Here is a 22,172-nt window from a genome sequence, read left to right on the forward strand (position 1 = left end):
CGGAAGTGGCGTGCGTGCGTGCGGCGGCCCGGTGCTGCTGTGCGTGAGATCTTCCAAATAATAACATGGCGGCGGGGGAGCAGCAGCAGGAGGCGCACCGACCCGGGGCCTTCAAACAGCAGAACAAGCAGCACAAGACCGGGAGGCACCGGGGCCGAGGGGCGCAGGACAGAGAAAACAAAGGTGAGAGCGGCAGCCGGTGACACCCGCTCCGGGTGCACTGACCCACGTGCTGCTGCTCCACGTGTAGTGTGACCCGAGACATCACTGACATGCGGTGTGCAGGCAGCACCGCCTTATTATGCTCCCTAAACGCTGTTAACACGGTGTGCTGTACCCCTCACATCCGTGCGGCTGTGTACCTTAATATCTTGTGTTGGCACATGTATGTAGAACCGGATAGCAGTAACCGTTGCTGTCTTTTATCTGCACATGCCGCATCTTCAGTTTGGAAGCACTAATCCGGTGCTGTTTTAACTTGGTCATCAAGGGCCACCGACAGGCCAGGTTTTAAGGATATCCCTAGCTCGGTTTAAATGACTGAGCCATGTGTGCTGAAGCAGAGATTTCCTTAAAACCTGGCCTGTTGATAGCCCTTGAGGACTGAGTTTGAGGACTACTGCATTACAGTAAACACTTGACATCCCGTGTCTGTGCGAGCAGTATCTATGACCCTGAAAAGTTGTGTGTGTGTGTATGTGTATATATATATATATATATATATATATATATATATATATATATATATATATATATATATTATATATATATATATATATATATCTCTATATATATATATATCTCTCTCTCTCTATCTCTCTCTCTCTCTCTCCACACACCCTCTCCAATTATGAGATAATACATCCTGGCATCCTTTGTAACTATAAACACTGCATCTTCAGCATGCAAACTCTGACTTTCAGATAAGTGCATCTTTAATTTCTTTTCTTCCCCCTCAGGCCGTGTTCCCGCAAAAGTCCTTTGTAAAAAACTTAGAAAACATTTGAACAAACTGGACAGGAGACACAAAGCCAGCCAGATCCGCAAGCATAGGAAAGAAGCTGTGAGTGTCATGGGGAGATCGGAGACCTTTCTCTTAATGTGGAAGTGAGCACCTACCTGTGGCTCAGTGAGATGGTTCTGACACAAATTCACTGTCAACCAGATTAAACTACATTTATAGATGGTTTGAGCTGTAAATGGCATTCCTGACTTTAAATGTATATGCTAGCTAGTACAAATATATATATTTTTCTCTAAGCCAATCTATCAAACCCTCTCTTTATTCAGTGTGGTATGATATTTAACTGTTAAGCTGTGCAATTCTTTTACACTGCCATATAGTTGACATACACTGGTTAATTTTATCATTTGTCAATATTTTACAACTACCGGTGTGTCTGTGTATCCAGTGCAGAGAATGCTGCTTTCTGGGCCAATAAGATGAACTAGCAGCTCTTTAACAAGTGCTTTGTTTCAGATGAGTAAAAAAGTTACAGAATAAACATCAGTTTCTTATGAAACATGTAATCTCCACCTGATGACTTTGCATATGTCACCTACTTTATCCTTGAGTCTGTGATATATGTAAGAACATTTTATCATTGTCATTCTTTGGCTATTTAACAAACCTGATTTTTGGACCAAGTTGTCACTTTTACGTGTTGATAGAGGTGCTGGGTAGTGATCCTTTGCCATCTCGCTATATTAGTGTTATTGAAGAGTGAGCACTGTGATTGGTTTGTTATTTCTTCCCTTTATCTGCAGGTCCTCACAGAGAAGCGGAACCTGGGCAGTAAGGATGGCCCTCCACACCTGGTGGTAGTTGTCCGACTGCATGCAGGGATTGTCACCAACAGCCTCTTGAAGTTGATGCAGAGTAATGAAGATGACGTGGTGCATGATGATGACCAGAAAGGGGGCATGTTTACTCTGGTTTGCCCTAAACTCAAGCAGAGATGGCGATTCGTCCAAGCAGACACGGGTACAAAAATCATACACACTTGTGTTATTATCAACTTCTAGATTCTCCATAGACAACAGATGCTTTTATGTCTCAATAATGTTCAATTTTCTGCATTTGCAATTAGTTCCTATAAATCAACCCCCTCTCTTTGTTCATAGATGACCTGCATTCTCTGTTGGACTTGGCTAAGGTGGCTGACACCCTCTTGTTTGTTCTGGATCCACAAGAGGGCTGGGACAGTTACGGTGATTACTGCCTCTCCTGCCTCTTTGCTCAGGGCCTTCCCAGCTATGGTAGGTATTTTAAGGGGTCCAGGAAGCATCCTCAACCCTGATAATTAATGAGCAGCTCTACTTTTTGAGTTTTCAGTTTCAGAGAAATGTTGGTGTCCAATTACTCTTCTCTAAATAGGCGTATGTGAATATTGTAAAACTTATTTATGGCTTAAATTACTGAAATTGATGCAGCAAAACGATCTCTTAGGTGTGATCACTTAGTTAGGCCCATATAAAGCAGTCTGTTCTGTGGACTTTGGTTTTGCTGCTTTTGGGACAAAACATTAAAAATATGTTACATGTGCGATTTACTTCAGTGAATGTCGGACTGTAGTTTTAGATAAGTAGAATGATTATATGGCAATGTAAATGGCAATATTCTTATCCCTTGTAATCATTGATGTATAGAGATGGAGCGATAATAGTTTGTGGGCTTTTATGCAGTATTACATTTAAAAAATAAGGGGGAGAAAGTCTGAGAGCGGATTACAAGTGTCCAGTGGGATTGGGCATCCCAAAAATTAAATTAGTAATGGGACCCTAGGTGGTTTCTGTGGGCTTCATCCCCTACCTCCCCCACACTCCCAAGTTTTCTCTTTATTATGTGCATGTTAATTGGAACTCTACGTTCCATATCTGATGTCGATGCAATGCACGGGATGTCCGTAAATGATTTGTATTGTATGATTTATTTCAATTTATCATTATATTTTGAAAATAAAAATTTAAGGGGGAAAAGGATCAGGAAAACGGCATTCCTGTATAAATTACTGTGTATTGTAGGTGTTTATCAAAGATGTATTCCTCCGCTTCAATTGTATGTTGAAGTGGGAGAGAAGGTATAATGGATTATCGGGAAAATGTCACAATGAAGTTACCAGACCTTAGGTAATACAGTGACCATCATTTAGTAGGAGTGATACTTAATTAATAAAACTTAAGACCCAATCCATGCAATATCCTACGTGTCTTAATTTTTTTTTTTTAATTCAACTCTTAATGCGATTTTTTATGAGTATACTTTGATTTCTATAGCAGGTTTTAAACCACTTCTCCAGCAGTGCAAGATATTTGCAAGACTTTTCTATTTGATCATTCGTTGCCAATGTTCCCAGCAGTTTGAGCTGTAAACTGTAACAATAGATAATGTTACCTTCGTAATATAAGAATACAGCCAAACAAAAGGAAACAATGTCCATAGATCCGTGCTACCAATTCTTGGATACAAGGTGACAATCTGTTTTATGTTGAACACAATAAGCTTGCTTGGAGAGGAAACAATTCAAGGCATCATGGAGTCTGGTGTACAATCAATAATGCTCATAGAAAGGGAGGATATGAATGTATGTCCTGGTTCATGATGCAGATCATATCTGTAGTAAGCAGTACTGTTTTTCTTCCTATGTGGACTACCTCTCTAGAGCTTATATGTAAAAAGTCCAGCAATATACTCCCACTGTTGGTAACCATAAGGTGGTAAGTATATATTGTTACTCACGATGTGATGCCGTCCGCTGCACGTTGGCGTGCCTCACGCTGTAGAATAGATGCAGGAAATCCGGAAAAGGAGGAAAAACGGAGCACAGCGGCAAAAATGATGGGGCTACAATGGTGAAACTACTAAAATCAATTTATTGATTAGGTGACAGCATGGCATGCATATAGTAAATAACTCTAATATACTAATATAAGAATACATTGGAGCTGCTGAGTTACACTGACTGAAGGATTGATTGAAACTGAAAGGCAGCCATTTGGTATACCCTGGAAAGAAAGGGATCAATTACAGGAGAACAAATCTATTGGCAGCTTAAGTAATTTGTTTTGAATAAAGGTAATCAAAGGCTGCATATATTAGAGGCACTCCAAGCAGTTTAACAAAAACAATGTTTTAATATATGCAGCGTAATCGATCAGCAAAATCCTGCTTCCCTGTGTTCACTAAATGGCTGCCTCAATTTCAAATCAATCCATCAGTGTAACTCTACTACAATGTATTCATATATTACTACGGTAACATTATCTATTGCTACAGTTTACAGCTCAAACTGCTGGGAATATTGGCAACAAATTATCACAAACAGGAAAGTGTTACAAAGATGTCGCACTGCTTGGGAGGTGTGCTAAAGCCTGCTATAGAAATCAAATTATGCTCATTATTTTAAAACTAATTTAAAAATAGCATTGAGTTGAATAAAAAAAAAACACGTAGGATATTGCTTGGAACAGTCCTTTAAAAAAAAAATATATATATTTTCTCTCTGTTTTTGTTTTAAAGTGCTGCTGGGATTTCCTCTTTAATTTTGTTAATTTCCTGTGTATGAAGTCAGACGATTCGTTCTCTTAGCTACCAATATTTACTGCTGAGAAATTCACTAACATGATTACCTTGCTTCCCTTATCTTCCCCCTTTCCTAATGACCCGGCCTCAGTGCTTGCGGTGCAGGGGATGAATGATCTACCGCTAAAGAAAAGGACAGACCTAAAAAAACAGCTGAGCAAAGCCACAGACAAGAGGTTTCCTGATGCCAAGCTCCTCCACCTGGACACTGAGCAGGAGGTGGCTATGCTTGTGAGGCAGATGGCCATTCAGAAGCAGCGGCACCTGGCATTCCGCGATCGCCGCTCTTACCTGCTGGCACAGAGAGCCGACTTCCTGCCGAATGATGAGAGCGGCCTGCTGGGCACCCTGAAGGTGTCTGGCTATGTGCGAGGGCAAGCGCTGAACGTGAACTGGCTGCTGCACATCGTGGGACATGGAGACTTCCAAATGAGCCAAATCGACGCTCCTCCTGACCCTTGCCCTCTAAATCCCCGAGCACACAAGCCAAAGCGAGGGCAGGACGAGGAGATGGCGGTACGATTTCTGTCCCTTTAAGCTTCCTGGTGTAGTTTACTTTGCTTAAAATGTCATCCTGTAAGTCTTCCGCTGTTATTTAGTGACAGGTGTGTTATATCCATTATTGAAAATGTACAGTTCTAAATCTTGCCACAATATTTAAACAACTCGGTTGTACATGCCCTGTTGGCACCAAATGCCAATCCCTATTCCATATATATCTCTCTGTCAGCCTTACACATTCACCTACCATACAATGATTGTATGGCAGGTGAATGTGTAAGGCTGACAGAGAGATATATGTGTAAGTTTTATTATATTCACACCAGGTAATTTGTGCACCCAGTTTACCTTTTATAGCAAAGGTAAGTATGATACTGGCTTTAGCCAGATTTTAATTGCACTACAGGCATACCCCGGTTTAAGGACACTCACTTTAAGTACCGTATATTCCCCGTTTATTCCGGCGTATAAGACGACTGGGCGTATAAGACGACCCCCAACTTTTCCAGTTAAAATATAGAGTTTGGGACACACACACACACACATCACTATATACACACACATCACTATATATATATATATATATATATATATATATATATATATATATATACACACACACACCACTATATATATATATATATATATATATATATATATATATATATATATATATATATATATATATATACACACACACACACACACACACACACACACACACACACACACACACACACACACACACACACACACACACACACACACACACACACACACACACTCCTACACACTCCTACACACTCCTACACACTCCTACACACTCCTACACACTCCTACACACTCCTACACACTCCTACACACTCCTACACACTCCTACACACTCCTACACACTCCTACACACACACACACACACACACACACACACACACACACACACACACACACACTCCTACCCATACACACACACACACACACTCCTACCCATACACACACACACACACACTCCTACCCATACACACACACACACACACTCCTACCCATACACACACTCCTACCCATACACACACTCCTACCCATACACACACTCCTACCCATACACACACTCCTACCCATACACACACTCCTACCCATACACACACTCCTACCCATACACACACTCCTACCCATACACACACTCCTACCCATACACACACTCCTACCCATACACACACTCCTACCCATACACACACTCCTACCCATACACACACTCCTACCCATACACACACTCCTACCCATACACACACTCCTACCCATACACACACTCCTACCCATACACACACTCCTACCCATACACACACTCCTACCCATACACACACTCCTACCCATACACACACTCCTACCCATACACACACTCCTACCCATACACACACTCCTACCCATACACACACTCCTACCCATACACACACTCCTACCCATACACACACTCCTACCCATACACACACACACACACACACACACACACTCCTACCCATACACACACACACACACACACACTCCTACCCATACACACACACACACACACACCACTATATATACATACATACACATCACTATACACGCACACACACACATACACATCACTATACACGCACACACACACACATACACATCACTATACACGCGCACACACACACACATACACATCACTATACACGCACACACACACACATCACTATACACATACACGCACACACACATACACATCACTATACACGCACACACACACACATCACTATACACGCACACACACACACATCACTATACACGCACACACACACACATCACTATACACGCACACACACACACATCACTATACACGCACACACACACACACACACATCACTATACACGCACACACACACACACACACATCACTATACACGCACACACACACACACACACATCACTATACACGCACACACACACACACACACATCACTATACACGCACACACACACACACACACATCACTATACACTCACACATCACTATACACACACACACACGTGAAAGTACTGCTGTACTGCATGCTCGGCTCCCCACGCTGCTGAACACTGGAGGAGTAAAGACAGGAAGAGGAGGGCTTGTGTCTGTGTGTAGAGGGACGCTCCGCCCCCTCTGCAAGCACAGGGAAACAGCAGCAGCATGGAGCTTCTGCCTGCCACTGCTCTGCCCCCAGGTTTCGCCGCACAGGCTGCGCCCCCCAGTTTGCGCACCGCTGGCCTGGCGCACTTGGCTGACGCGCGGCACGCCAGAAAAAATAAACAAGGAAGCCGCGTCTGCCCGCACTTTGCCGGCGTATAAGACTATACCCGGCGTATAAGACGACCCCCGACTTTTGAGAATATTTTCCTGGTTTAAAAAGTCGTCTTATACGCCGGAATATACGATACACTCGCGAGTAAGGACATATCGCCCAATAGGCAAGCGCCAGCTCGCGCATGAGCCTGTCAGCACGTCCTGAACAGCAATACCGGCTCCCTACCTGTACCGAAGCTGTGCGCAAGCTGGGAGACTATAGAGCCTGTTACAAATGCGTTATTTACATCAGTTATGCACATATAGGACGATTGCAGTACAGTACATGCATCGATAAGTGGGAAAAAGGTAGTGCTTCACTTTAAGTACATTTTCATTTTACATATATGCTCCGGTCCCATTGCGTACGTTAATGCGGGCTTATGCCTGTACTCACATAAGCTCATGCTTTATTTAACCCCTTCAGGGCTTTTACACTTTTTCCGTGTGTGTCCTGCATTAACTGGTATGCCTTGACATGCCATGCAGGCTTACAAATGCTTTGGCCAAAGGGTTTAACAAAATACCCTTTTTCATGAGAATATTATTTTATCTTAGCCTAATTGGTAGGAGCGCAGGAATCGTTCTTTTTGTTTTTCTATAGTTTATTTTCCCCCAACACCCCCCCATCCCCAAATGTCATGGCGTGCTGTTGTTTTGTGTACAACCCACAGCTTGCTATGAGCAGTGTACTGTTAAGAAGACTTTATGAACAATATTATTTATTTGTGTCTGCGCTAAGCTCCTCTTTGTTTCTTTGCAGGACGAGCCTGGTGATAAATCCTCTGAGATGGACGAAGATGTGAAGGTCCTGATGAGGGCAAACACCACTGTGCAGGAGTCACTGCAGTCTGAGGTGGTCCCAGATCCTATGGAGGGGGAGCAGACCTGGCCTACAGAAGAGGAGCTGAAGGAGGCTGAAGGCGAGTAGCTGTGCCATGATATCTGGATGCTGGTTGTGTCTCATTTTCTCTCATGCGTTGTGCGTGTGTTTTTAGTTTTTGGCCTTTTTGTCTGAAAATCTTTGAAGTGTCTGCAATTATAGTGTATAAACAGTGCAAACACACTAAGCAGATCTGGATCCTTTACAAACCGTTGTGTAAACGCACATATTTAAGCTGCTTTACAAACTAACACACAAAGGTCATTTAAGAGGTTCATGGTTTTGTTTTTCTTGTTAGAAAATCTTCATTAGTAGGGAATGTTATGGTGGTGTTCACGTATGTAAGAAATAACTGCTTTGTTAGGAGCACAAGTATACCGTTTTGGAGCCATATTTGTGTTGGTAACTGGATGCATCATAACGAACTGCAAAACCTTTCATGTTGCATAATAGATTATTTAAAAGAAATTCTAATTTTGTCAGGTTTATTTGTCAGTAGTTTTAGTGGATGCAAGAAATAGTTGGGTATTTGTGCTGATGCAAAGAAAGTAAACTGTTCTTATCTTGCCTGGTGTATGGTTACTGCAGCATCTTGTAAGCACAGATGTACGTCTCTAGAATGGACTTTTTTTGTTTTTGTTTTCCCCCATAGATGCTTTAAGGGAAAGGGTAAGAGTTGTAAAGAAGGTTCCCAAAGGGACTTCCAGTTACCAGGCCGCATGGATCTTGGATGATGATGGTGACGACGATGACGATGATGAAGAAAGCGAAGACGAGGGCAGTGAAGATGATATGGAGGATGACCAGGAAGATGCTATGGATGAACCAGCTTCTGAAGTGAGTGCAGAGCTGTTGTAGAGTGGTCCACTTCATACTGTGTGCATAGACACCAGAAAACCAACACAAGGTGTACACAGATAGGATTGTTGGAGAGAGTGGTTATCTTTTTGTAACTAGTTTCTCTGTTTTGTACCTTGCTCTACGTAAGGAGGAAGAAGGTAGTGATAATGAGGAGAGCGAGTCTCTGACTATACCTGATAGTACACGAGATGACAAATACGACGAGAACCTTGATGAGGAGGAGGATGAGCAGATGCTGGAGAAGTACAAGCTGCAACGACAGGATGAGCTGTTTCCTGACGAAGTGGATACTCCTCGGGACCAGCAGGCTAAAGTCCGGTATGAAGGGGGGAACGTTTCTACATCCCCCTGTTATCGCATGAAACTGTTTGGCAAGAGCAGTTCCTACCTGTCTGTGCCTTCATCTTTGCTCACAGACCTCAATTATCCTGCAGGTTCCAGAAATATCGTGGCTTAAAAAGTTTCCGCACGTCCCCATGGGATGCCAAGGAAAACCTCCCCAGAGACTACGCTCGCATCTTCCAGTTTCATGACTTCCTCAGAACTAGGAAGCACGTCTTCAGACAGATGGTGGAAGAGAAAACTGAAGGGGCCATGGTAAATATGATGCCTTCCATATTAATCAAATAACGTTATGTAATAACAGGCACACTACTGTACCTGTTTTCTACAGAGCATGTACGATTTCTGCCCTGATGCAAAGTCAGAGTTAGCTCTTGTCTCAAACTTGAATACAGGTAGCCCTCGTTATCCGTTTCCATTTACAACGAATGGCATATCCAACGCTTTACAATGCAACCCTGTGTGCCGTTTTCGACGCCGGAATGCGTTATCCAGCGCTCACCGCCACTGATTAACATGGGACTCACTTTACACCGGTTTCACTATCCAACGCTACTTCCAGAACAAATTCCGTTGGTTAACCGAGGACTGAATGTACTCTTTTTCATAATAAAGATTTACCACAAGGACTTTTTGTTTTTGATTTTGCACCCATGTTTGACAGCCTCTCCTGTTATCCTCAGGTTGGCTGGTATGTTACAGTGCACATCAGCGATGTACCGGTCTCTGTGATGGAACATTTCAGTCAAGGAGGTCCACTTGTCCTCTGTTCACTTCTCCGCCATGAACAGAAGGTAAGTGCATTGTTCTTATTCATACGAGTTTCATACAAGCAACATCATGTTTTTGTTTCCTTATGGTAAGTAGTGTGGCAGAACTTAAGGTAGGGAAGAGTGATCCTAAGATAAGGGGGCAGAGAAGTGTTTGTTCAAATGTGAGTTGTGGTGTTTTGGGAAATTAATGGCGAGGCACTTTTGTGGTTATGTAGTATTGCAAAAAAAAAAAAAAAAGCAGCAGCAGTGGTATTTGTGCTGTAGTACTAGATCACATAATTATATTGTATATGATAATCCAAAAATGGAGACACAGGAATACAGGGGTAAAGTATAACATTCAAAATTGTATATACAGAACATTCAGTGAGGTGTCAAAGAAAAAATGTCTAATGCATCGTTAAGATTTCAGAATTTCTATTTTGTTTGGGCGGTTACCACGGGGATGCCCGACGTCATGGGGGCGTGTCCATTCCGCGCATGCGTTCAGGACACCAATGGCAGAGGGTTGACCAATGCATAGGTCACAAGGGGGGGGAGAGGGCTGTCGTCGAGTGGTATGCATTCGCGGAGCGTCGTGATGTCATCACGTTTTTGGCACGAAAACTGCCAAAACAGCTAATTTTAAAAGGACTTCATTTTTTGCAGTTCCTGTCTCCTTGATAAAGGGACACCAGGCACGAAACACGTAGGAGAGTGCTAGACTTCTGGATTATTTTTTTTGTTTGCTTAATCATTTTTTTTTCATCATTCTAACCCTGATTCTCTGTGGCTGTGTGCTGAGAACCTATTTTGCCTACTTTTGTGGATATGCATTAATTACAGTTGTAACCATGAATTCTGCTACTTGGTGAATGCTAATTCTGTGTCTGCAGATGTCTGTGTTAAATATGCTGGTACGGCGATATCCTGGCAACAGTGAGCCAGTTCAAGCCAAAGAGGAGCTGATATTCCACTGTGGCTTCAGGCGCTTCCGGGCATCTCCGCTCTACTCTCAGCACACGTCAGGTCTGAAACCTGCATGCTCTTCCAACAAGCGGTCAGCCAGACCCTTCCCCTCCTCTCCCTTGTGTTTCCCCTTTCCTTTTTATCTTAAAAATATCCACTACCTGGCAAAACCACTGGCGGCTGCACCTGTACCTTACTCCATTTGTACAGTCATTCCTTTTAGTCTCATTTTACATGTACCATTTGCATCTTTTAAACCCTGTCCTGCCAGATTATCCAGCCCATGTACACTTGACTTTCTACGAAGATGTTTTATTTCAGTCTCGCACTTTTGCATAGGTTATGCTACCAATACGACGTAGACTATTTCATAGCAACGTTCTCTCCCACCTTGCCATGACCATTCGTCTTATTCCTTCTTTGCGCACACTATTTTCTGTTTTAAGAGTACCTAGGCACGCACTTGCAATGAGCTGTTCCATGCCATCTCTCTTCAGAGCAGTAATAATTGAGACTTTAGTTTCCTAATAACTGACTCTAAATTCCCAGTTTCTTACACCCGGCTGTGGCATGGTTTTAGTGACTGGTGTATTTATTTTTTTCCTTTCTCCAGCTGATAAACACAAATCTGAACGTTTCCTGCAGTCGGACACTGCTGTGGTCGCCACGGTGTATGCACCCATTACTTTCCCACCCGCATCGGTGCTCCTATTTAAGCAGCGGAGTAATGGTGAGCCTTGTCCCTTTCTGTGTGCTATGGAGGAAGGGCATTAGTATGCAGAGGAGGGGCCTGCCTAATTTGCACATGTCCCTTCTCTAGGGATGCAGGATCTGGTGGCCACTGGTTCCCTGCTGAGTGTCAATCCTGACCGAATAATCGTCAAAAGAATCGTGCTGAGCGGCCACCCGTTGAAAATCCTGAAACGTACAGCAGTGGTGCGATACATGTTCTTCAACAGAGGTATGGGCACTGCCAGTTAAATTGCATGCAATGGACATAGTTGTTGGGGGCTGGGTGACACCGTTAAATGGTTTGTAGTGATTACTGGAGGGCTAAAATTGTCTAGATTACTATTTTATTTAATTTTAAATTTACGTTTTTTGCAAAAATGTGAGTTAATAAAAAGTGGTCTTAAATCAATCTGAGCGGCACAATGTAATTTGTGGTTTCTTTTGGAACTAGAACAAATTTAATGTTGCACTGTGAGTCACTACAAATATATCTCTCGTGTATAAAGATAAGAGGAGCATGTTCTTCTCAGTCTGTTCCAGCGTCTATTAGTAGGGCCTGGAGAGATGGTCTCTGCTGTGTAAGTCGGCTGTAACATCTGTGCAAACCTGATGCTCAGTGGCTCAGATATTGGAACGTTTGATCTAAACACTTCATCCTGCTCAGGTAGATGTAATTGGGTAAAAAATAACGTGAACAATATGCAATGAAGAAATGTGTTCTGTTTCGCAGAGGACATTCTGTGGTTTAAGCCGGTGGAGTTGCGCACAAAGTGGGGCCGCAGGGGACATATCAAGGAGCCTTTGGGTAAGTAGGAGGTTTTGTCTGCTGTCTTATTATTGCCTTTGAATACAAAAGGAGCACTCGCAGTAGTCCAGTAATATCTGCCACGGGTGCTCAGCCTTCCACAAGGAGTGACGTTCAGATAAGGAAAGAACCGGCACTCAAGAGGACTTCTGGGGTAAAAGTGAAGGTCTTATTGATAGATCAACGTTTTGGACGTTTGTCAAGAATGACAGGTCCAAGTAAGGACCGAAATGTATTCTCAAACCTTCACTTTTACACCAAAAGTCCTCTGGAGTGCCGGCTCTTTTACTTTCCTCATCTTATTGACTTTTGACAGCACACTAGCTACCCACCCACCCACCACGCTAACACACTATTACCAGTATTCTCTTTTGGTTGTTAATTATTATTTTCTCCCTGCCAGGAACACACGGACACATGAAGTGCCATTTTGATGGGCAGCTGAAGTCGCAGGACACTGTCCTTATGAACCTGTTTAAGCGTGTGTATCCCAAATGGAACTTTGACCCATACGTGGCTCGGCCAGTGACTTGGGTGAAGAATGAGAGCACCGTCGACCCAGGGGAGGTGGAGATGGAATAAGCAGTGGGCGTCACGTGCACTGCACCAACTTCAGCTCCCCTATGTGCCTTGGAAGAGACCCAGATCTGCAAATTGTATTTATTTTTAAGTGTTCAGGCATTTTCAGATGTGTGAAATTATAACAAATTACAAAAACAATGTGATGCCTCCAATGTCTTCTTTTAGTAAGTGGAAGGAAATGCTGCCATCTCCCTCCACAAATCCAGCAGCAGTATAGGTTCAGCTCCTCTTTCCTTTCACACGAGCTGTGGTGGCCTGGAGCTTTTGTTGATTTACATCTTGTTACTGGTGAAAAACAAAAGTGCCAGCACAAATCACTCCACACACACACAGCTAGTGAATCAAATAGGTTCAACAGTGAAATGCTGTGAATATAAACATTAATAGAAATACAACCCTTCTTATAAATGCAGCTCCACAAAGAGGAACTTTCTGAATATCCCATGGATAAAACACAGAGGGTTGTGCAAGTGCTCTTGAGTTTGTGATTCACCCACCCCCCAAAATGACATGGATTTGAACAAAAATGGGCAATGTACTCCCAAGTGTAAATGGTTAAAAAGCCTTTTGAGATGTAAACGAGCTTCAGTTCTTGGGTAGTTGTCTCAGAGATGTATTTCGTAGAGGAAAGAGGGGACACAGTGCAAAAATGTGTTTTCTTTTTTTTTTAAACCCAGCAATATAAAAACACAAATGACCTTTAAAGTATATAGACCAATGCTCCTGGGATGAGCAGCACTCTTCGTCTCTCCTGACACAAACACGGCCCAGAGTCCCCTCGCGCCATCCTCCTATTGAGTCAACGCTGTCCTCGACTGGTTTAGATTACGTGACTGCTTCCGAGTCTATTGCAGTGCTGCTTCCCCCACTGCTGGGTCTCTTGTTACCGCCTGTTTGGCCAGTAACCAGTCTGTGTTCCCAAGGTCCAGGTTTCCCCCACACAGCACCACACACACATTCTGTACATTGCTGGTAACCTCTTGGAAACGCTTGGAGAGAACTACAGCTAAACCTAGGCCAGCCGTTGGCTCGATCAGCAGCTTCATCCGTCCCCACACCAACAGAGTAGCAACCTGAGATTGGAAGAAGACCATGTAAGGGGGGGAAGGAATAAATCAACAAGACATGGAAGTCATCTTGGGTGCAATAACACGGGTTACTGGTGGAAGTGCTGTTAAAATTGTTTTACTTGGGGGTTGCCTCGGTCAATCGTGCTTCAAATCTAAGGTCAATATAGATAGAACATACAGAACACCTACAAGCTCAAATTGAACCCCCAAAATACCCACAACATATATATAAGCATATAAGTTTCACAGAGGAGTGCTACTGAGCATGGCAATTTATATTTAAAACCAGAGACATAACATAAAACACAGACAAAGCTCAGTGCACATCCAGAAAAACTTATATACGGTACAGTGCCTAAATATACATGTATAAATAACTAATAAATAAAATGGTCTTTTAGTTTAACATTTTGGCCAAATTGTTGTAAGCCCTTGAGCCAAACTTCACGGCAGACCACGTTCAAGGGTCCCTACACTAATATAAATTCTTAATAACCTGTGCATTGCCAGGAAGAATGATTTATAATAAATCTGTCAATATGAGTTGCAAAAGTTCTAAGTCTGATTGAAGCCTTTATTAACCTGTACATTACCAGGAAAAGCACTCTGTAATAGATTTGTCACAATCACACTGCATGCAGGCAAGTTCCCCTAATAGCTGGAGATGCCATGGAGTGAGCTTTTAACCATTTAAATGTGGGAGGGAGTGAGCTTCAATTGGATAGGAGGTTGCCACCCTCCAAAACAGCCAAGACTAGCTGCACAAGAATTATAAAACATACAGAACACCTACAAGCTCAAATTGAACCCCCAAAATACCCACAACATATATATAAGCATATAAGTTTCACAGAGGAGTGCTACTGAGCATGGCAATTTATATTTAAAACCAGAGACATAACATAAAACACAGACAAAGCTCAGTGCACATCCAGAAAAACTTATATACGGTACAGTGCCTAAATATACATGTATAAATAACTAATAAATAAAATGGTCTTTTAGTTTAACATTTTGGCCAAATTGTTGTAAGCCCTTGAGCCAAACTTCACGGCAGACCACGTTCAAGGGTCCCTACACTAAAGGAAGCTCACTCCCTCCCACATTTAAATGGTTAAAAGCTCACTCCATGGCATCTCCAGCTATTAGGGGAACTTGCCTGCATGCAGTGTGATCGTGACAAATCTATTACAGAGTGCTTTTCCTGGTAATGTACAGGTTAATAAAGGCTTCAATCAGACTTAGAACTTTTGCAACTCATATTGACAGATTCATTATAAATCATTCTTCCTGGCAATGCACAGGTTATTAAGAATTTATATTAGTGTAGGGACCCTTGAACGTGGTCTGCCGTGAAGTTTGGCTCAAGGGCTTACAACAATTTGGCCAAAATGTTAAACTAAAAGACCATTTTATTTATTAGTTATTTATACATGTATATTTAGGCACTGTACCGTATATAAGTTTTTCTGGATGTGCACTGAGCTTTGTCTGTGTTTTATGTTATGTCTCTAGTCAATATAGATAGGGAAGGCAGTAGAGGGGGGAGCTTTATAAACTCTTGTTCATCACCATGATGTCACGAGGGAAACGAGCAAATTAAAGGCATTCCAGGTGTGGGGTTCACATGTTGATAAAGTTTAAAAAAAAAAAACACCTCGGATAAAGCGCTATTACAGCGTGAAACGCATCAGAGGTACATTTGTACACCTCCATGTTGTCAACCCTTTAATAAAAGTTATTCTTTCATCATTGCTGAGCCCCAGATTTTTGGAAAACGCTGTCCTTTGTTTTTTCTTCATTTGGAGATATATATATATATATATATATATATATTAGTGGTTGACAAATCATCAAAAAATCTACTCGCCACACAAAAAAATCTACTCGCCACCTAGTACCAAACGTGTGCTGCTTGGGCCAATATTTACTCGCCCGGGGGTTAAATCCACTCGCCCGGGGCGAGCAAATGTATAGGTTTGTCGAACACTGTAATAATATATATATATATATATATATATATATATATATATATATATATATATATATATATATATATATATATTGTCTTAGACATGCAAATGAGCACACAGTAATATTTCCATTTGCTATATGCTTTGCTGTGGAGGGTTTGTGTCACTTTTTTTAACCACCATAACTTAACTAAGTGTGGTGAAACCTATCCTAAAGCTTCATTTTGCAAAGCCAGTATAACCAACCTCACACTGACGAGACACATTAAGGTCGAAACGGCTGTCTGTGGGTGGGTTTACTGGCTATGCATCTTAACCCAGGCTGTGCTCAAAGCTGTGAAATGCAGCAAGCATAAGCTTACAGGGGACCATGTTAATGGTTTTGAAGCAAAAGGTGGCACTGTGCTCATTTGCATGTCATTTCCCAGAATCCCTTGCTGCAGTGGAAGCGCTGTGTGATAATGGTGAAAGGCGGGGTTGCATACCTGTCTAAGACATGCAAATGAGCACACAGTAATATTTCCATTTGATATATAATGTAGGCATCCATCATCCAGTTAGGCCTATATGTCCTTCGTCACATTGGTTCATAGTAGTACAAGTACGGATTCTGTAATACAGCTCGTATATTACTGGTTAGTAATACGTCGCTAGATTTCAGATCCACTGAATTTCCAGTACAATAGTGCACAGCTGGATCTAAGGATATCATTTAATCGGCCAACTACAGTGTCAGGGCTGTGACTAATGTTGCAGCCTCTGCCTCTTTTGATGTTTATTTCATAGACCATGCGATCTGATGAAGTTATAGTTGCAGTGACTGAATCAGGGAGGATATCACTGGGTATTACCTTAATTTCCTCCTCAGTGACCACGAACACATCATCCACCAGGTCTCGGATAATGGGCCAGGTGTTGGGCCCGATGCTAGTCTTGACACCATCTGCAATGGTGTCAGGAGGTAGGAGGTTAGGGGTCAGCATCCCGTTAATCGTTGAGCGATAGCAGTCGTCAGCATTTAAAGGTTCAGCTGCATATATTTTCACATGAGGCTTGAGTGCCTGTGGAACAGACACTGTGAGGGTTGTACCTTCAATGGGGTAAGAAGGTGAGAGATAATCCTGGGGTAATGCTGACCTTCACAGCAACAGCTATCCCTGCAATCATGCCCCCTCCTCCTACTGGTATCACCAGCGCTTCCACGTCTGGCACCTGACAAACAAGACAAAGCAGTTGGAAGCAGAAGGCGGCATTTTAACTTGAAAAGCAATGCTTATTTTAATATCTGAGCAGTACCTGCTGTAGCACTTCCAGTCCAATGGTTCCCTGTCCTGCAATCACAGCAGGGCCCTGGCTTGAGTGAACCAAAACACCCCCGGTCTCCTTAATAGTTTGAGCTGCCACCTCGACTCGGGACTTGTAAAAGATAGTTAAACATTCAATTGAAAGCAGTACATTTCCGCACGTTATTATTGTTGTGATGCCGCCTTCGCTATTTATATTTACTATGGCCTCACTTGTTTTCAAATTATGCACTTCTTTCTACCAGCCTCATTATATCTCTAACTCTATTCATATATCTCCATCTCTCCTTTCTTCGCCACTTCTCAGTTCACATGAACTACTTTCTTACCTGCGCCCTCTGTCACCACACAGCTATACCCCCTGCACTAAAACACACCCCTACAAATCAGCCTCACACATTCTCTTTCTTTCCATGCTTCTCCTTGCTTCAGGGGATATCTCTCCCAATCCTGGTCCCTTCCTTGTTTCTACATGCTCTCGTCCTCGCCTGCCAAATGCAACTTCTACTCCTTCTGGTGTCAACCCCTCCAACATCATACCCTTCCCCTGCCACCCTCCCTCTTCTCTCCCATTCTCCTGTGCTCTTTGGAATGCTCGCTCCCTGTCTAACAAGTTCCTCTCTGTGCATGGCTTCTTTCTCACTCTCTGCTCCTCTTTACTATAACTGAGACCTGGCTCACTCAGTCTGACTGGAAGCTGCCCTCTTATGGTGGCCTTTCTTACTTCCACACTCTGCACCCTGGTGACAGGGGTGGAGGCGTGGGGCTCCTCTGCCATTACCATACCCTACCTATTCCTCCATCTCTTGCTTTTCCCTCCTTTGAGGCTCACGCTGTCCAGATCTTCTCTCCTCTTCCTGTGCACGTGGCGGTCATCAATCGCCCACCTACCTCAACTCACCCCCGTTCTGCCTTTCTCACTTTGAATCCTGGCTCTCTTTCTTTCTCTCCTCAGACTCCCCTGTTCTTCTCCTTGGGGACTTCAACTGCAACATTGATGACCCCTCTCTTCTTTGGGCTTCCTGCTTTCTTTCTCTAACCTCTTCTTTTGGCCTTCAACAGTGGACTGCAGCCAGCACCCACAAGCATGGCCACTACCTTAATCTGGTTTTCACTAAAATCTTTTCTCTCGGATTTCTCCATTTCCCCCTTTCCTCTCTCTGACCATCACCTCATCTCATTTTCTCTCTCTCGCTTCTCCCCTTCTCATCTCCCCCTCATTTCTGCAGAAACCTGCGCTCTGTTAACCTACCAGCCTTTGATTCAACTTTACGCTCCTCCCTCTCCTCTCTCAGTTCTGCTCTAGACACTGACAACCTGGTCAGGAACTACTACTCTGCATTGTCCTCCTCTCTTGATCTACATGCCCCGCTTTCTCTCTGCCGCACTCGCCCTTCTAACCCTAGACCCTGGCTAAATTCCCACACACACATGCTGCGTTCCTCCACTCGTTCCTCTGAACGCCTCTGGAGGAAATCTTACTCTCGCAGACTTCCTTCACTACAAATGTATGCTATCCTGTTTCAACTCTGCCCTCAGGCTAAATAAGCCTACTTTTCTTCTCTCATCAACACACACAAGTCTAACCCACGCCAACTCTTCTCTGTCTTTGACTCTCTACTCAAACCACCCTCAGCTGCCTCTTCTTCTTCCTCCATCTAACCTCAGGACTTTGCTGACTATTTTAAGGAAAAGGTGGAATCCATACGTCAGAACATCTCCTCTGTTTCCTCCCATCCTATACCACTTCCTAACTTCGCTAGTCAGTGAAGTGGGATTGACTCCCTGCATGAGTCAGGGATTACCAGCAGTGGGTGGGCATTCACCCATAGCCTGGTTGGTGGCAATGCTACCCCCTGATGAGTTTAGACTCGGGTTGTTACTGTATGTGCACTGTGGCTCTTGGGGTGAGTTTCCCCTAGTGGTCCTATGTGGTGATGCTACCAACCTAGCATAGTAAGGCTGGGAGAGTGTGTATTTGGGCGCCTTTTTGCCCTAGCTCGAGCGGGAATCCCTTGCGGTCAGGACAAGGCGCTTTCCCGGCAGGTTGAGTCTGGATAGACTCTGTGTACCGTGCACCGCTGTTTTGGGTTCCGGCATTCTGGCGCTCCGGTGTGACCAGACGTTTCCGCCCGTCATAGAAGTTATGGCCATAATCATCAAAATGCGACACATTGTGTCTGATCTGGTGGTAACTGCCAGTAACTTGAATCAATACAATAATCACCTGGGGTTATATGAACTTTGAAATTCACTTTGTTACTTTGGTTATGTCTTATGTTTTAATACCATACAAATAGTTCCGGTCTCCTAATTTGATACCTTCTAGGGGGCCGACGTTATATTTCTTCATAGATTAAAGTATAGTGGGCAGAGCTTTTGAAACCTCACAGGTCTCTTCTTCAAGTGTACAGAAAGAACTGAATGCAATAACGAATGTAAACATAATCCAACATTGATGAAGATTGCTGCATTGTTACATTGTAGTGTCTGACCTTCTAAATGCATCAGACAGTGTGCAGTGGTTGATTTGCTGCAGTTACAATCCACCTCACAAGTCAGGTGTCTTCTGTGGTGTGACTGTACAGTACAGACCAAAATCTCTGAATCTCAGCCCTAGTTTCTCGCTATACACCTGCTCAACTCTTGCGTTCTGCTCAAGGATGTCTTCTCTCTACCTCTTTTGTATCTAAAGCCCTCTCCCGGCCCAAAACCTTTCTCACCGACTGCCCCACACCTCTGGAATGCCCTTCCCCTCAGTACCCGACTAGCACCCTCTCTATCCACCTTTTGGCTGTTACTATACATCTGATATGCACTGACCATGGCCGCTTGCAGACGCACTTACCAGAACATCCTCCTACTGTCTCTGAAAGTTTCCCCTACTTACCACATACAGTGGGAACTCCTTGGGGCAGGGACACCTTTTCCTAATGCTACTTGTATGTCTGAAGCGCTTATTCCCATTGTTATATTATTATGTCACGTGTATCGCTACTGTGAAGCTCTAAGTACATGGCTGGCGCTATATCAATAAAGGACAAAGGTCAGCGTGTTTGACCGAAACGGTCGATCCGAGTGGATTAAAATTCTTCTTTTTCTTGTATGAAGACCTCGGGAGTGCCGGCTCCTTCTTGCTTTAGGCGGATGTGTCCTGCTACATAAATAAATACATGCAAATAAGCAGAAACGGAAGAGACAATTTCAAGAACCACAATGCCTGCTTTATTACCTCATCAGTAGGGTCGCACTCCACGATTAGGGCGCCATATGCACGGATTGCTGACTTCTTGCACGAGGCAGCTGTCCGTGGGACCACCACATAGGCAGGAATTCCTAGGGAACGAACATGCCATAAATGACTGTGCATATGAACTTGGAGTGGTCTTAATATTGGAACGGGCGTCGTCATGTACCGCTCATCTGTGCCGCCAATGCCAGGGCCTGGCCATGATTGCCACTGCTGTGCGTCACGACTGCCACTGGATTCTCTGCCGACAGCTTTTTCACTGCGTTTAATGCACCGCGAATCTGAAGGGACAGCACCCAATATAATAAAGAACCTGCCCCGTGGCAGTGTGTGTGTGTGTGTGTTGGCATTTGCCCACACTTTAAACCCTGTGGCTTGTTGAGAATCCCGTGCGGTTTTTGAAAGGCTGGTAGAAAAGGGATATCATTATCACTAACGACACAACGATGAACCTTTTGGCTTATTTCAAAATACAAAGAACTGATCTCCCTTACGTGTGTGTGTGTGTGTGTATGTATACCTGTGTGTATACCTGTGTGTGTGTGTGTGTGTGTGTATACCTGTGTGTATACGTGCACTCCAAAAATAAAGATACTAGCGGGTGCTCAATGGTGAAATCTCATAGAAATGAAGTGAAAAGAGAAGCACGCCAAAATAGTTGTCTAGTGCAGGGGAGCGCAAACTTTTGAAGCTGTGCCCCCCTGTCTTCCCTTCCCCGGCTCTTAATAAGGCCACAAACTGCACCTTAGCGTGGGTGCTATAGCTGTCAATTACAGTTGGAGCTTCCAAAGTCGCAACCCACAATGCTTTGCATCCACAGCAGCAAGGCTGTGGCCAAATCGCTAAGTGACTTTGGAAGCTCCCGCAGTAATTGGCAGCTATACCCCCCATGCTGTCTGCACACACTGGGGGGCAGTTTGGGGCCTTATTAAGCATGTCTCCCCCCCACGAGTTCAGGACACTATAATGCCTGGGATCGGTGACCCAGTTTTGTTATTAATAGTCTGATGAGTAGGCAAGAAGATTTATTAGTTAGGGATTCCCAGAACAAATATTTTCTAGTAGGTGTTGACCGATGTAAAAGGTTTGGTAATAACTGTGCTACAATATGGGTTTTATCATATGCTGCCACCTGCTGGCTGAATATGTGCACTGCGTGGTCAGCTGTTCTTTCATAAAGCTGATATTATAGTCTGCGTGTGCCTCTCGCCCGAGCGACGGGTGAA

General features: G+C 43.6%; 2 protein-coding genes across 3 annotated transcripts in view; one reads left to right on the top strand and one right to left on the bottom strand.

Moving 5' to 3' along the window:
* Window positions 1-18: 18 nt before the first annotated feature.
* Window positions 19-13,487, top strand: TSR1 (TSR1 ribosome maturation factor). The gene is made up of 15 exons (XM_075589291.1): window positions 19-183; window positions 960-1,063; window positions 1,768-1,984; window positions 2,125-2,259; window positions 4,674-5,098; window positions 8,187-8,346; window positions 8,959-9,143; window positions 9,295-9,485; window positions 9,602-9,764; window positions 10,193-10,303; window positions 11,158-11,290; window positions 11,844-11,960; window positions 12,051-12,191; window positions 12,693-12,767; window positions 13,171-13,487. The coding sequence occupies exons 1-15, from the start codon at window positions 66-68 to the stop codon at window positions 13,347-13,349; spliced, it is 2,454 nt and encodes an 817-aa protein (XP_075445406.1). The 5' UTR covers window positions 19-65; the 3' UTR covers window positions 13,350-13,487.
* The window catches only part of SRR (serine racemase), a 33,142-nt gene continuing 24,390 nt past the window's right edge, over window positions 13,421-22,172 (bottom strand). For both annotated transcript variants that reach the window (XM_075589292.1, XM_075589294.1), the window contains exons 3-8: window positions 21,113-21,227; window positions 20,929-21,032; window positions 17,689-17,808; window positions 17,530-17,604; window positions 17,244-17,453; window positions 13,421-14,422 (exon numbers count right to left, since the gene is read on the bottom strand). In XM_075589292.1, coding sequence (XP_075445407.1) covers window positions 14,195-14,422; window positions 17,244-17,453; window positions 17,530-17,604; window positions 17,689-17,808; window positions 20,929-21,032; window positions 21,113-21,227 — 852 coding nt within the window. In that variant the 3' untranslated portion in view covers window positions 13,421-14,194. The remainder of the gene's footprint in view (window positions 14,423-17,243; window positions 17,454-17,529; window positions 17,605-17,688; window positions 17,809-20,928; window positions 21,033-21,112; window positions 21,228-22,172) is intronic.

The sequence above is a fragment of the Ascaphus truei genome, chromosome 3 (assembly GCF_040206685.1).
Source record: "Ascaphus truei isolate aAscTru1 chromosome 3, aAscTru1.hap1, whole genome shotgun sequence".
NCBI lineage: Eukaryota > Metazoa > Chordata > Amphibia > Anura > Ascaphidae > Ascaphus > Ascaphus truei.

Excerpts from the sequence above, each read along its gene's own strand:
- TSR1 (XM_075589291.1), top strand. The coding sequence starts at position 66 with ATGGCGGCGGGGGAGCAGCAGCAGGAGGCGCACCGACCCGGGGCCTTC. Across the intron at positions 9,765-10,192 it reads AGAAAACTGAAGGGGCCATG|GTTGGCTGGTATGTTACAGT; the intron begins GTAAATATGATG and ends TGTTATCCTCAG. Across the intron at positions 12,192-12,692 it reads ATACATGTTCTTCAACAGAG|AGGACATTCTGTGGTTTAAG; the intron begins GTATGGGCACTG and ends TCTGTTTCGCAG.